Source organism: Mugil cephalus, chromosome 11 (assembly GCF_022458985.1).
Source record: "Mugil cephalus isolate CIBA_MC_2020 chromosome 11, CIBA_Mcephalus_1.1, whole genome shotgun sequence".
Taxonomy (NCBI): domain Eukaryota; kingdom Metazoa; phylum Chordata; class Actinopteri; order Mugiliformes; family Mugilidae; genus Mugil; species Mugil cephalus.
Genome location: NC_061780.1, coordinates 8,578,811 through 8,592,195, shown reverse-complemented (window position 1 = coordinate 8,592,195; position 13,385 = coordinate 8,578,811). Strand labels below are relative to the sequence as shown.

Genomic DNA, 13,385 nt, shown 5'->3' with positions numbered 1-13,385 from the left:
GTGTCAAAAGAACATTTGTTTCTATTAATAACACAATAAAACATTTGACATTTTTTTTATTGTTTCCTTAAGAAATGTTTCACGAGATGATACTTTTCACATTCAGTGGAGGGTTTTTACAACTTAACTAGTTAAGGCTCTAAATGCAAGGCTTTAGTACAGCAGTGGTGCACGGTAGTAGCCTGCTTTTGATCTGGAATTATTGCAAAGGTCTCAGTAAAGGAAAATATCTCGTGCGTGATACTGTTTATAATATGAGATTCGTGTTAGTAGCAAGTCATTTTTGCATGATGTTCACCTGTCGAGGCAAACAGGAGGGGGCTTTGTTTGTTTCAGATCTCTGACAAAGGGGCGGAGTCAGAGAAAAACACGGATTTCCCAACATGTCACGTCATTGGTATCTGGCTGCTTGTTGTCCAATGAGAAGAAGAGGAGAGAAGACACGGTAGCCTAAGGTAGCCTGCTAGCCCCAAACGCCATCTTAAATAGACAGGGGGGGTTTAAACGGGGAGAAACCAGGAAAACAGGCACCGCAGGCGGCGACCAGTTAGTTTAGTCTGAGTTTTAATCCTCGGCTCACTCCGGAGTAGTGTTAGTCATGGCTTTGAGATTTTATAACACAAAGTAAAAGCGCGTACGCGAGGAGGAAATCGACAAGACACTGATTAGCATTTAGCTAGCAAGGGGGAGGGGCGGGGGGTTTTCGCGATATTTTTATTTTTTTTTTTATTTTTTTGGCGAAGTTATTTGTTTATGTTATTCCACGCAGACATGTCCTCTTCAAATCCAGGTAAGAGCGAGAAAGAGTTGCAGCATTTTAGTCACATGAGACTACGCAATTGTTTATCTGTTTGTAGCGTTTTTTTTCGAGCCTTTCTGAAGCGGACACTTTCCTAAAGACAGCGAAGCTAGTGCTGCTAATGCTAACTGGCATTGCATAAGCTGCAGCTGTGCTAACTTGGCTTTAGTAGCACTTTGCTAACGACTGATATACTTCTAATGTGGTATTTCTGTGAGACTAGATGCGCCGAAATAAGGAACCAGTGTAAACTGGCTCACCGTCAAGCTGCTGTTTGCTAACTTCTTTTTTGTTGGTGTGTTGATGCTAGGCTACATGTAGCTTTAAGGCTCGTTAGTTAATGTGACGTTTTTTGTTTAGTTTTTTTGCTCATGTTGTGAAGTGAAACGTGTCACCAGCTGTGTGCATTAGTCTGATCTCTTAAGTACAGTCTCCACCGAGTTGTTCAATTTCTTTTTCATGACTTAAGGCACAATAAGAAGTCACCTGTCAAGTCGACTACATTGCCTCTCTGTTGCTGTGTGTTATTAATAGAGTTAGCAGACCCAGGTCTGGGTATGGGGGCGAGTGGAAGCCAAGCAGGTGCCGGGGCTGTTGTACCAAAAGGGCCCAACAAAAGACGAGCTGCGTAAGTGTGTGTGTGTGTGTGTATTATGTGTCAGGAGTGTCTTTCTGCTGACTGGTTTACTTTTGGTTTTAACAGTCGTGTGATATTTAAGTGTGGCTATTTATGTGTCTCACTTCTTATTACAGGCCAGACTTTGATGATGATGACGTTGAAGGCAGCAAGCTGTTCAGGTATGATATGCTATAAAACAGGGTGAGGTTTGAGTGTTGAGCGTTTCAATCCCCTGGGATGGCGAGAAAACAAGCTCTTTTCTGTTTTTCTCCAGATGTGACGACGACTCATCGGGACCCAACAATGACAAAGAGCGCTTTGCCAGGTAGGAGGGTAAATTAGAAGAAATGAATGGAAGTGGAGGGAACATAGGGGAGCAGTAATATTGACTCAGTGGTTTCCTTAATGCTGCTCGCCGTCTTTTCTTATTTTTTCCCCCCTTTTTAGTCCCTTTTTTTCTTTCTTTTTTTTTTTTTTTTTTTTACTTTAGTGGTGATTTTTGGGCCTGTCTTTTAGCGGGTTGGTTTCATTTCCAGGTTTTTGGAAGACGAACAGAGTTTTGCCGATAAGGAAAAACTAGCCAGGTATGGCCTTGTACCACTATGGAAGGCTCCTTCTCCTGCTTGTATCCATATCAATATTGAATGCACTGATCAAATACTATCCTGCCCTGCTGGGATCCCAGCACCTTGCCAGTTCGACAGCACAAAGATTACCATATATTTTGCCGCTCTGCGTATCTGTTTTGATGCCTGTCAGAATGGTATGCTTCTTTGCCTATGGCAGCTCGGGTCGTCCCTCCACTGTGTTTTGTGTCACTAACAGCTACGTTGTGTGCGTCAGAGATCTCTTTCACAATGACAATCCTTTCCACTTGAGCAACTGTCTTCTCTGTCTATTTTGTCTCCCCCCACTCAGGACAACTGAAGGGTCTTTCTCTTTCTGCACTTGCTCTCTTTTGTCACAGAAACTGGCCTTGAACAGACCAGACTCTCTTGCTTCCTCACTCTTATTTTTGATTAGTCGTTATTATTTTATGCCCCCATTGCTTCTCTCACCTTCTCTCATTCCTACCTCTTCTTCGCAATCGGCATACTTAACATTGAAACATTAATTCTAAACATTACTCCATGTTGTCCATCTGCCCGTCTTGTTTCTCCCCATCTCCAACCCTCCTTTCCTCTCCACCTCTGGCTCCCTCGTTCCCTCACTCCAGGGAGAACCATAGTGAAATTGAGAGGCGGAGGCGAAACAAGATGACCGCTTACATAACAGAATTGTCAGACATGGTGCCCACCTGCAGTGCACTAGCACGGAAACCAGACAAACTAACCATCCTGCGAATGGCAGTGTCCCACATGAAGTCGCTGAGAGGAGGTGGCAACACCAACACAGATGGATCGTACAAACCTTCATTTCTCACTGACCAGGTATGAGTAACAGAGAAAATGTAGAAACCGAGGAAAGATCATTTAAAATGTGGTTCACACGATAGCACTATAATTAAGAACAGAATAAAGGAGGAGTGAACACTCCTTTAAATTTGCATGTTAATTTTCTCACTTAGTTGCATATTATGGTTCTAATTTATAATATGAAAATGGATGTTGATATTTATTTATTCTATTTTTTTTGACCAGACTTAGTTCAAGGACATTGGTTGGCCTGGAAATTGTACAACAAACTATGAATATGCCTTGACCTGAGTCTATAGTGAACTTTACTTGCATTACAAACTCTTGGTTAAGTTAGAAGAAGCAGCAAATCACTCAGAGTCAGTGTAGACTCGTGCTCATTGCTTATTCTTTCGTGCTTGTTGTCCATAGGAGCTGAAGCATCTCATCCTCGAAGCAGCCGACGGTTTCCTGTTTGTGGTGTCATGTGAGACTGGCCGCATTGTTTACGTCTCCGACTCCCTGACCCCTGTCCTCAACCAATCACAGTCCGAATGGCTCGGCTCCTCCCTCTATGACCAACTCCACCCAGACGACACAGAAAAACTCAGGGAGCAGCTCTCTACTGCAGAGAATAACAATACAGGTATAAAGTGGTAATGTGCCCCGTTAATAAGGAAAGAACCGTGTCTCCTTTGAGAAACGTCACATGTACATTGCTTTGCCTCGTTAAGGGAGGATGTTGGACTTGAAGACAGGAACCGTGAAGAAGGAGAGTCAACAGTCATCAGCTAGAATGACCATGGGAGCCCGTCGATCATTCATCTGCAGGATGAGGTGTGAATCATACTCATAGAGTTATTCAGACAGTTTATTATTTATATCAGTGAACGTACCAGGATCCACAAGTTGTTCACACCATGGTTTGTTTGCAGGTGTGGCACATGTCCAGTGGAACCAATGTCAATGAACAGACTGAACTTCCTTAGAAACAGAAACAGGTGACCAAGTTTTATTTGAGTGTTTTATTGTGTTAGAATAATTGTGGTTAAAAAAACAAACAAAAAAACTATACACTACATACTGGGGTTATTCACTGGCACATTAATGAGGTCAAATGGTTTTTTAATTTGTTCTGCATGTTCTTCCTTCACTACAGGAACGGTTTGGGTGTAGCTAAGGAAGGGGAACCTCAGTATGTAGTGGTTCACTGTACAGGATACATTAAGTCCTGGCCTCCAGCAGGTAATATACACAGCCTTCAGTTACACTTCATTAAATGTCTGCAATCTGTAAGATGCAGGAGAAAAAAACACATGAGCACTCGATGAATAAATCTTATCACTTGGGTTTCAGGAGTATCACTAACAGATGATGAAGCAGACAACACTCAGGGGAGTCGCTACTGTTTAGTTGCCATTGGGAGATTACAGGTACGATGGATTTCTAGATTTACACATGTGCCTTTTACTCTGAAGCAAGTTAATATGAAGAAGTCTATAAGTTGTTACGCATGTTTTTACTTGAGTAATATGTAATTGATGAAAGAGTAAGAAAATGTAACTCTTTCTTGACTGATTACAAAAAGATTTTGTTCTTTGTTTCTCAGGTTACTTGTTGTCCAGGGGAAACAGGCATCAACAGTATAAGTGTGCCAGTGGAGTTCATCTCCCGCCATAACTGCCAGGGCACATTCACCTTTGTGGACCACCGCTGCATGGCCGCTGTTGGCTATCAGCCCCAGGTACACGTTAATGGCCAGCCTTTCCTCATAGGCTTTAGTTGGTGACAATGTATGATTTATTTTTTTTTTTTTTGACTAATGGAGGATTGTATTATCTGCTTTGCGTTGCAGGAGTTGCTGGGAAAGAATATCCTAGAGTTCGCCCACCCAGAAGACCAAGGCTTACTGAGAGACAGCTTCCAACAGGTGAACTGTGAACCCTGCTCTTTGAAAATGAATTTTTACTTCTTTTAGTGTCTTGTATTTTGCACTTTGTCATTATGTGTTGAAAGAGAACTCCCATCAGTTTAGCAATGCCGTCGCATAACATTGGGCAATTTTAAAACTGGTCAACTGATGCTTACATCCACAATGCAACTCATTTGAATCAATATACTGCACAAATTCTGGTGTATTAGCTGCTAATGTAGCTTCTTTCCACTTCATCCTGTACATATGAGCATGGCACAACAGCTCCAGATGTTTTTTGTTTACAAACTTGTAGTTTGGAGCCACAACAGACACAAGACATCAGATGGCCTGCGGGACCTCTGGAACCACAAAAAGGCTTCCTATGTTTGTTTTGCTCGTGTGCATTAGTTCTCCCTGAGACCCATAAAAGAAACTTGTGTAAAATTCCGTGTGTTTACATGCATAGCTTTATCGAGCTATGCTCAAATTTCCACTTTCTGAATGAGGTCCTTGTCCCAGTTTACATGCAACGGAGAAAAACAAATAACTGACGGGAACATGTCCTCCTCCTCCTCCACACAAGGCGGCGATATCTCTGCAGCAGGTTAATACCATGTTAATATGGCCCCATTTCAGGTTGACCTATTACGTCATATAATGAACAAGAGTCGTTCATGCAGCAGACGGACATTTCAAACAGCAACCAGATGGATAATAGTTCAGTTTTTTAATCTCGTACGTAATGTGTGCCCTACTTGTTAACCTTCTTCTTCTGCGACCGGCTTCCTTGGATGTTTTTGTTCCGGGGTCATACAGCAGTACAGCAGTTGTGGCGCATGTGCACACGCATTGTCCAGTTAAAAGTCTGATTGAACGTGTACATGCCAGAGAAAACCGATCCAATCGCAACATCTGGGTGTCTTAATCGGATAAGGAGAACTCTGATTTTAGTTGGAGTAATGTTTTCACATGCGCTTTAGTTGTCCAGTTAAAGTCTGATTAAAGCAATAATTCAATTTTTTTTTTCATGTGCATGTAATCGTACTGATTGTTGAAGTTCTCTTTTAAATAACCTGATTGTAAATGAAGTAATTTAGTAAGACTAAAGCTGAAAAGTGAAAAGGGTTTACACAGCTAAACAATTGCCTGATTTGCAAACCAAGATACTTTTGTGCTGCACAGTTTGTCTGCATTGCCAGTTTGAAGCTGTAAACACTATGGTTTAATTACCTGTACAACCTGATACCTCTTTTTGTGTGTGTGTGTCCGCAGGTAAGTCTACCAGTCATTGTTTATGAAAACAACACAATATGATTGTTTGGCGTGTTGTGCTTGTGTTCTCAGGTGGTGAAGCTGAAGGGCCAGGTCCTGTCAGTGATGTTTCGCTTCCGCTCGAAATCGAGGGAGTGGATCTGGATGAGGACCAGCTCCTTCACTTTCCAGAACCCATTTTCAGAGGAGATTGAGTACATCATCTGTACCAATGTCAACGTCAAGTGAGTCGCACGATCAAATACAGCATGTAATGAAACCGATCGTGTGCTGAAATGTGAATGTTGTTATGAAACAACTGTCTAGATATTTAACAGAGCTGCTCAACCCTTAGCTCCTATTAAAGCCCTCCCACGACTCCTTTTGAGTGTTTTAATTGACCGAACACTGACCACTTTCTTCCAACACCTCTTCTCCGTACCCATCAATGATTGTGGGGCAGTAGAAACTCAACCCAGGACCCCCTCACTCCCATCTCCTCCCCAGGGGCTTCGATGCCCCCGTCCATGGGTCAGAGCAGCCCAAATGGCCCTCCTGTAGTACTCAGCCCGGGGCAGATAGCCACCAGGTGAGATCAGGCCTGGTCTGATTATACCCCCACCCCCTTGCATGGGAGAACAAGGACTGTTTCTTCATGGGAGACTGCTGCTGTTTTCTAGCAAGCTACAGTCCTGTTTTGGTTTCTGGGTGAATTTCCTTTCTTCATTTCGTCTGTGCTGGAGTAGCTAAAGATGCATGTGTTATCGATCTTTCTCTGTAGGTAGAATCATAAACAGTTTAGAGATGCGCTTTTAACATAGGTGGTGTAGCATGTTAGCAGTGTGTATGTTTAACACTTTTCTCCTCTTCTGTTGCCATGGTGACCGGTGGCGGGTTGAGTGGTGTTTTCTCAGCAGGTGTTTGGGATTTCTCACTCAACAGCGGAGGGATTGGAAATGGAAACGCGGTTATTTTTGGCAGACTTTAAATCAACGCTTTTCTGTCTCTCATTTACCTTTTCAGACAGTTGCAGCAGCAGCAGCAGGCGGACATGGAGGGAGGCGGAACGAGAGATGGCCTGTACGAGGCCGGGCAAATCACCCTCCCACAGGTTAGGCCACGCACACATGCAAAGGCACACGACTGTGTGTGTGCAGCTTGATTGAAGCGTAGATTATCCCCCATCTCTCTTTCTTGCTTTAGTGACTGATGACAGCTTTTTTTATGGAAACAGTGGCAGGATGTTGATTGCTCGCTCCCCAGAGAAACATATCCGGACTTTGAGAAAGTTCCATTATCACAACTTCCTCATGACTGACTATTGTTCATGCTCAAGTTAACTTTAGCACAATCTCTGCAATACTCGGTCAAAGTGGAAATATTCTAGTGCGTTTTCATCATTCAAGTCCATGAGTAAAAACGCAACTAAACCCATGATATTGAGTACATACCAGACCATGACTAAACTAGGCCTCGGAGATGATGTAAAATTAGATGTGCACACTCAGAACAAATGGTATTCCCGGAACTGTTGCTAGTTGGAATGATTGCACCAGCTGGACATTAAAAAAAAGTTTGGCTCTACGTCGGTGTCGGGTATTGTGACCTTGTGACGACGATTTTCACCAGTTGCATCTAAAACTACAACAAACTCAAGATGCTTGCATTATGGGCAGACACACACCACCGCCTGCATTGCACACAACCTAAGAATTTGCTGAAAGGGAAGTTCTCAGTAAGTAATAATAAATCTCCACACATACGTCCAGAGGACTGGCCACTGATCTTGAAGTCTGTATACTGGGTGCTCCATTGTATCCGTGTTTGATTTTCAACCCAAACATTTGTCGAGGCTTTTCACTTCACACTTGACCTCTGAAAAAAGAATTACTCTCATCTTATGACCAAGTGAAAGTCCAGCTGGTGCAGCCTGACCCAGTTGTTGTTTCCTGGTCTAAAATCTGTAAGAAAACTATCAAGAACCAAGCAACACTGTGCACACACAAAGTGCTGCTAGTATTTAAAGGCACGTTTTAAGCAGAGCTCTGGTAAAGTAATGTAAAGCAGGACTTGTATTTTCAGGTTGTCATAAGTTATACAAAACACAGACTCTGTATTTCATCTTATTTCCTTTTACTTTCCCTTATTTTGTAGTAAATCTTTGTAGTAAACAAATAGCCTGGAGGCCAGACCAACAAAAGTTGATCTGTAACGACTTCACTGGAAACTGAGTCAAGTTGGAATGTAGAGCCTTTTTTTTTTCTTTTCTTTTCTTTTCTTTTAAACTTCTCTGTATCGGTTGATACATGCTCCATGATGAAATCCAAATAGTGGGTTAGCAGACTCGGTTCTTACAAGTCTCTTGACATGCCATTTGGGCGCCGGCGCACAAAGGCTTAAAAGGAAAGCATGCAACAGTTAACCTAACAGCTACTTAAGTTACCTTCAACATTGTATTGGAAACACACACCTCAGACAACAGGTGTAATTCTAGTCACAAAAGAAAACATATGTATCAAATTACACACAACACTTCCATAATCAGTGCCGACGGCAGCAGGATGAAAGGATTTGTTAGTCAGATGTGACAAAATGGAGGCTGAAGGCGTGTCTGTTAAATGGAAACCCCTTTGTTTAGTTATTATTGTGTTGTTTTGGTTTTTATGTTGTTATCCACTACACTACTGTCTGCAGTGTAGATAAGTGTGATTAAGTAGCTTTAGCAGACGTTATAGTGGGTGAATGTAGAAGGAGTCGTACATCTGTGCTGCAGCCAACAGTTGTTTTTTTTGAAAGGTTTGAATCATCAAATTGAGGCATTTTGTTAAAGAAATTCGGTAATTGACCATCAAAATTCTTTCCCATCAGTTTTCGGTCCGTCTGTTCAGTCGACTAATTGTTTCAGCGCAGTGAGTTTCCCCCGTGTGGTTCATGACGTCATCAGCCCAGTGTTGATACAACAAATCACTGTAGTCATGTTATTGGTCGATATTTACTGTTTGTTTAGCCACATGTGTCAGTTCACTCGTTACACTTTGAGTCAGGTCGGTTCTCCGCTAATGAAGCACTTTGTGTTGCAGAGTTTGACTCCTTGCTCATTTTGTTGGTTCGGTCGGTGTTTAGATGCCGGTGCAGCCAGTCACAGCGGCCGGGCCGGACCTCAGCAAGAGCATCGAGAAGCCAGATCTCTACCCCTCCCTCTTCCAGGGGCCGGATCAGACCAAGGGCATGCCCTCCACGTCTACTCCATCCACTCAGATCTACGCCCAAGCCAACAACTTCCCCGCTGGCCGTCCCAGTGATTCATACAGGTGCTGTTGTTTTTACGTATCTGGGTGTGTGTTTGCAACTACACCACATCTCACCGTCTTTTTATCTTCGTCTGTGTGAAGTACTGTCACATGGGAAACGCACCAGATTTATTTTGGAGCTCGTTCAGAAAAATGTATTTGCTTAGTAACGACATGAAATGTTTTCTCGTGAACAAGAATAATTTGTCTAAAGTTCTTAACCTGTCGTCTGACTAAACGATGTTGTCACCTTGGGGTAACCATGATTTACTACAGACAGTAATGTAATATTAATAAATTAATATTATTCTTATTATTAGATTATTATCTTGCTGTAGTTGTAATAAATGTAACCTTCCAGCTGGTTTACATAACCTTGAAGTTTTCTTCTTATATCTGCTCTTTGACATGCACAAGCTCTTTGAAATACTGGCAACAACAACACATGGAAAAATTCCCACTTGTGAATCTGCCAATGTGTGAAGTCCCATGAAAAGGGGGGAAAAAGGGCTTAAAGCAGGTGCAGGTGCTGCCTGGCTGCCTTTGTCCCAGCCTACAAACAGCCAGGTAATGGTGCTGTCGCTCTTTCCTCTCCGCAGACCGGTTGGCATGACTCCACAGATCACACAGCCTCCACACTCGGCAGGGCAAATGCTGGCCCAGATGTCTCGTCAGAATGGAGTCCCACAGTCGGTTACTCCATCCAGCACCACCAGCCCGCTTCATGGAGGACCAGCTGGAGGGTGGCCTGGGCCTGGGCCCGGGCCCGGAGCTGGAGCCAGACCACAATTTAACCAGGTAAGACCGAGCAACAGGGTTCATGGTCAGACTTTGCTTGTCTGTTGTTGTACATGGTGTTTTTTTTTTTTTTGTCCACATTTGTCTACATGGTGAAACGCTGCAGGGTGTAAACATGAGATTGATCTGGTTATATTCTTGCAGCTGAATATTTTATTGTTTCAGTGTGTGTGTGTGTGTGACCATCACCAGCCCTCCCTGGGAGCTAGTTTGTTGATCTTTATTGAGCGGAGTGACCTTGTGTGGCAGGGAGGGCAGTGCTACACCTCAGTGAATAGAGGGGGGGGGGGGGATGTGCACAGAAGAAGGGAGGCATGTGGTGCTGTTAGGAACTGGTAGAGTGTAGGATCCTATGCTTTCTGAGTCACCTCACTCAGGATTGATGGGAGAGTCCAGGCTTAAAAAGGTGTCCCAATAGAGGAGCCAAGTCAAAGATGGGAAACATAGTGATGGAGTGAAAGAACAGTCCAGCCCTTATTAGTCAGGACTCGTCCATTCTTTAATGACGTGACCCAGCATGAGCTGGCAGGTGTCATCAAACACCCATGTGGGAATTCCCTGCATATGAGTGAGACCATCACCAGAGGCCCAGATCAGGGGACCCAGCTCCCAAGAACCACCACAACCCCAATGTGCCAAGCCCAGAGAACCACCACACCCACAGGGCACGCTGCAGCCCCAGCACCCATGGCCCTAATCCTAACCCTCCCCTCATCCACTGCCCAACCATCCACCCACCACTACATGCTCATTATTCATTCGTAAAAGGATACAAATGCTACACTTGATGATATTTTTATGTGTCTGTCCTAGTTATTGATAACAAGTCCAACACTACGGTTAGTAGTGGTCAACAAATGACATCACTCTTTCTGTTCTAACCAGCAGGTGGCTCCTCAGGCAGCAAAGACCATGTCACAGCAGTTTTCCCCCATGGGAGGATTTGGAGGTGGCTCTTCCAACTCTTTCGGCCAGATGCCGACAGGTGCTGCTCCCACCCCGACCAACGGTGCAAACTACCCGCAAATGAACGCTCGTGCCAGCCTCAACACCAACGGTTACGGTAGGTCGTGAGCTCATGTGTTTGTTTTTGCCTCGGTGTCACACTGGTCGACATCCTCACTCTCCTGTGCTCCGTCCCAGATGCCTCTCAGTCTGGGCCTCAGTTTCCCTCTCGAGCAGCAGAGGCCGTGTGGCCTCAGTGGCAAGGACAGCAGCATTCACAGAGTAACGCAGAGCAGCATCCTCACGCTCAGAGCAACCAGCAAGACATGTTTCCTGTGAGTAATACGCACTTTCTTAAATGCTGTTTTACCCTCCTGTTCTGAGTGGCTTAAACTAAATCCACCTCTTGTGTCTGACTCAGGACGTGTTATCTATGCTGGATCAGCCCAACAACTTCAACAGCGACGACTTTGAGATTTCCATGTACCCGCCATTCAACGAGTGACGTCGCCGATGCTCGTCCCCTGCTCCAACTTTGTCTTCTTGACCGATTTTAACCCTCACTGTTTCCTATATTTAGCTCTTCCTGCTCCTCTGTTCTTCCTGCTCCTGAGAGTGACACTCTTCTCTTGCTTCGCATGGCTTAAGTTGCTTCACAGCTGTGAGCCAGTTAAAGACGGAGAGATGTATCGTTTGACTGCAGATAGAAAGTGGAAGAATATCAAGAATTTCCTACTGACTAAAATATTATTGTTCTAACAATGTTTCAGCCATTTAAGAGACTTCTCTAGCTAGCACTGCCCAAAGCTCAACAACCTGTGTTGTAGATATGTGATATATGATATAAATATATATATAAATTTATATATATGTTCAAATATATAAAAAAACGCACAATCACAAAACCACACTTGAATAGACTGCACAAAAATATTTCTACACTTTGGTAAACGTGCACCCGAAGTACAAACACACACACACACACACACACACACACACACACACACACACACACACAAAGGCCTTTTATTCTAATATGTTTGTTGTTTTCTCAGGCAATGATTAAGAGTGTACTTTGTTGTTTTACCCTTTAGCGTGTAGACTAATCCCTCCGGTCGCTGGTTTGAACTCTGGGGATTTTGCAGGGATCTACAACTTTGGTGATTTTTTATATTCTCAGCTGTTGCACGCTAACCTCACTCTCAGTTTTAACTCCACAGCACGTCTCTGCATGACTCAACAGCTTTCATGGAGCGCTTCTTTCTTTTTTTTAATTGAGTACAGTTTTACATTCATTGTCGGCTTCTCCTATGAATTCAGTTTGTTTTTCCTCTTGAGAAACGTGTTTCGCTTTTTCTATTGATTGATGTACTTCTACAGCACATTGTTATAGTGGCTACATTCTGTTTGTCAAGGTGCCCTTCGGGAATATATACAATCAGTTTTTCTTTGCCTACATATAAATATATATATACAGGATGCATGTGTGTTTGGTAGTAAATTGGATGCATACAGTATCATTATGTGCTAAAAGCTGGAAAAGTTTTAGCTTGAGTCATTTCTTTCAGCCGCCCTCATTATTCTTTAAGTTCAGGCTTTTTGTATCCCTTTTATAACAGAAATATAAAAATAAAAAAATGTCAGCAATAATTAACAAGCAGGATTTCTGTACTTTTAAAGCCATGTTTTTAAGGTCGTTATGAATGTTTTCCTTGAATATTGTTATTTTAAAATGGAGAGACATGCTAGTAATGTTTGATTTAACTGAAATGTACTTTGTTGTTTTATCTCTTGCCCTATCCATTGCCCTTGTCTGATTGGTGTTTTTATTAACGGTTGATCAGGGTATTCAGGATTAAAATGGAATCATTAGAGCTAAAGACAAAAGGACCTATAAGTGAGAATGTGTTTTAGTGTTCAGTCCTCTTTGTTTGTGACATGTGGACGGACTCTTTGCCAAGAAGGTTTTGTTTTTGGTGAGTTTTCATTCTAGAGGAACGTGGTGGGGATGTAAGTTAGTGCTTCTAAAATTATTTTAACTATTAATGTGTGGAATTTAAAAGTTGAGACACCTCTTTGTTATCAGTTTTCCATTGTCTGTGTGTAACACTCGCGCTTGTGATGACAGATTATGAACTTGTATGTAAGCCCTTGTAGATACTTGTTGAGATTTCATCTTCCAGATGGTGGTATGTTGGTGTCTGTGTTGTCTTGCTGATAACCTCTTTGGTTGCTTTCTATCCAGGTTTTATTTTTGTTTTTGTTTTTTTGTTTTTCACTCAGAAACACAAAATATATAATTATACTGTATATGAAATTTAAATGAGAGAAAGAACTGTTTGGTTTTTGTATTAAATTGTTATATTGTCAGAAA

The 13,385-nt window shown here is 42.8% G+C and overlaps 1 protein-coding gene across 7 annotated transcripts; it reads left to right on the top strand.

Moving 5' to 3' along the window:
• Window positions 1-444: 444 nt before the first annotated feature.
• arnt (aryl hydrocarbon receptor nuclear translocator) lies at window positions 445-13,385 on the top strand. 7 transcript variants are annotated; one of them, XM_047598569.1, is made up of 21 exons: window positions 445-790; window positions 1,334-1,427; window positions 1,553-1,597; window positions 1,693-1,743; window positions 1,955-2,002; window positions 2,635-2,848; window positions 3,245-3,458; window positions 3,547-3,649; window positions 3,748-3,813; window positions 3,972-4,057; window positions 4,169-4,245; window positions 4,422-4,556; window positions 4,668-4,742; window positions 6,072-6,223; window positions 6,442-6,567; window positions 7,002-7,089; window positions 9,102-9,289; window positions 9,868-10,066; window positions 10,955-11,129; window positions 11,210-11,346; window positions 11,433-13,385. In XM_047598569.1, exons 1-21 carry the CDS (start codon window positions 754-756, stop codon window positions 11,514-11,516), a joined length of 2,394 nt encoding a protein of 797 aa, XP_047454525.1. In that variant the 5' UTR covers window positions 445-753; the 3' UTR covers window positions 11,517-13,385. The 7 variants fall into 7 exon arrangements, with proteins under 7 accessions (XP_047454525.1, XP_047454524.1, XP_047454523.1 ...); XM_047598568.1 differs by having other exon boundaries at window positions 446-790; window positions 6,445-6,567; window positions 10,952-11,129; XM_047598567.1 differs by having other exon boundaries at window positions 446-790; window positions 10,952-11,129.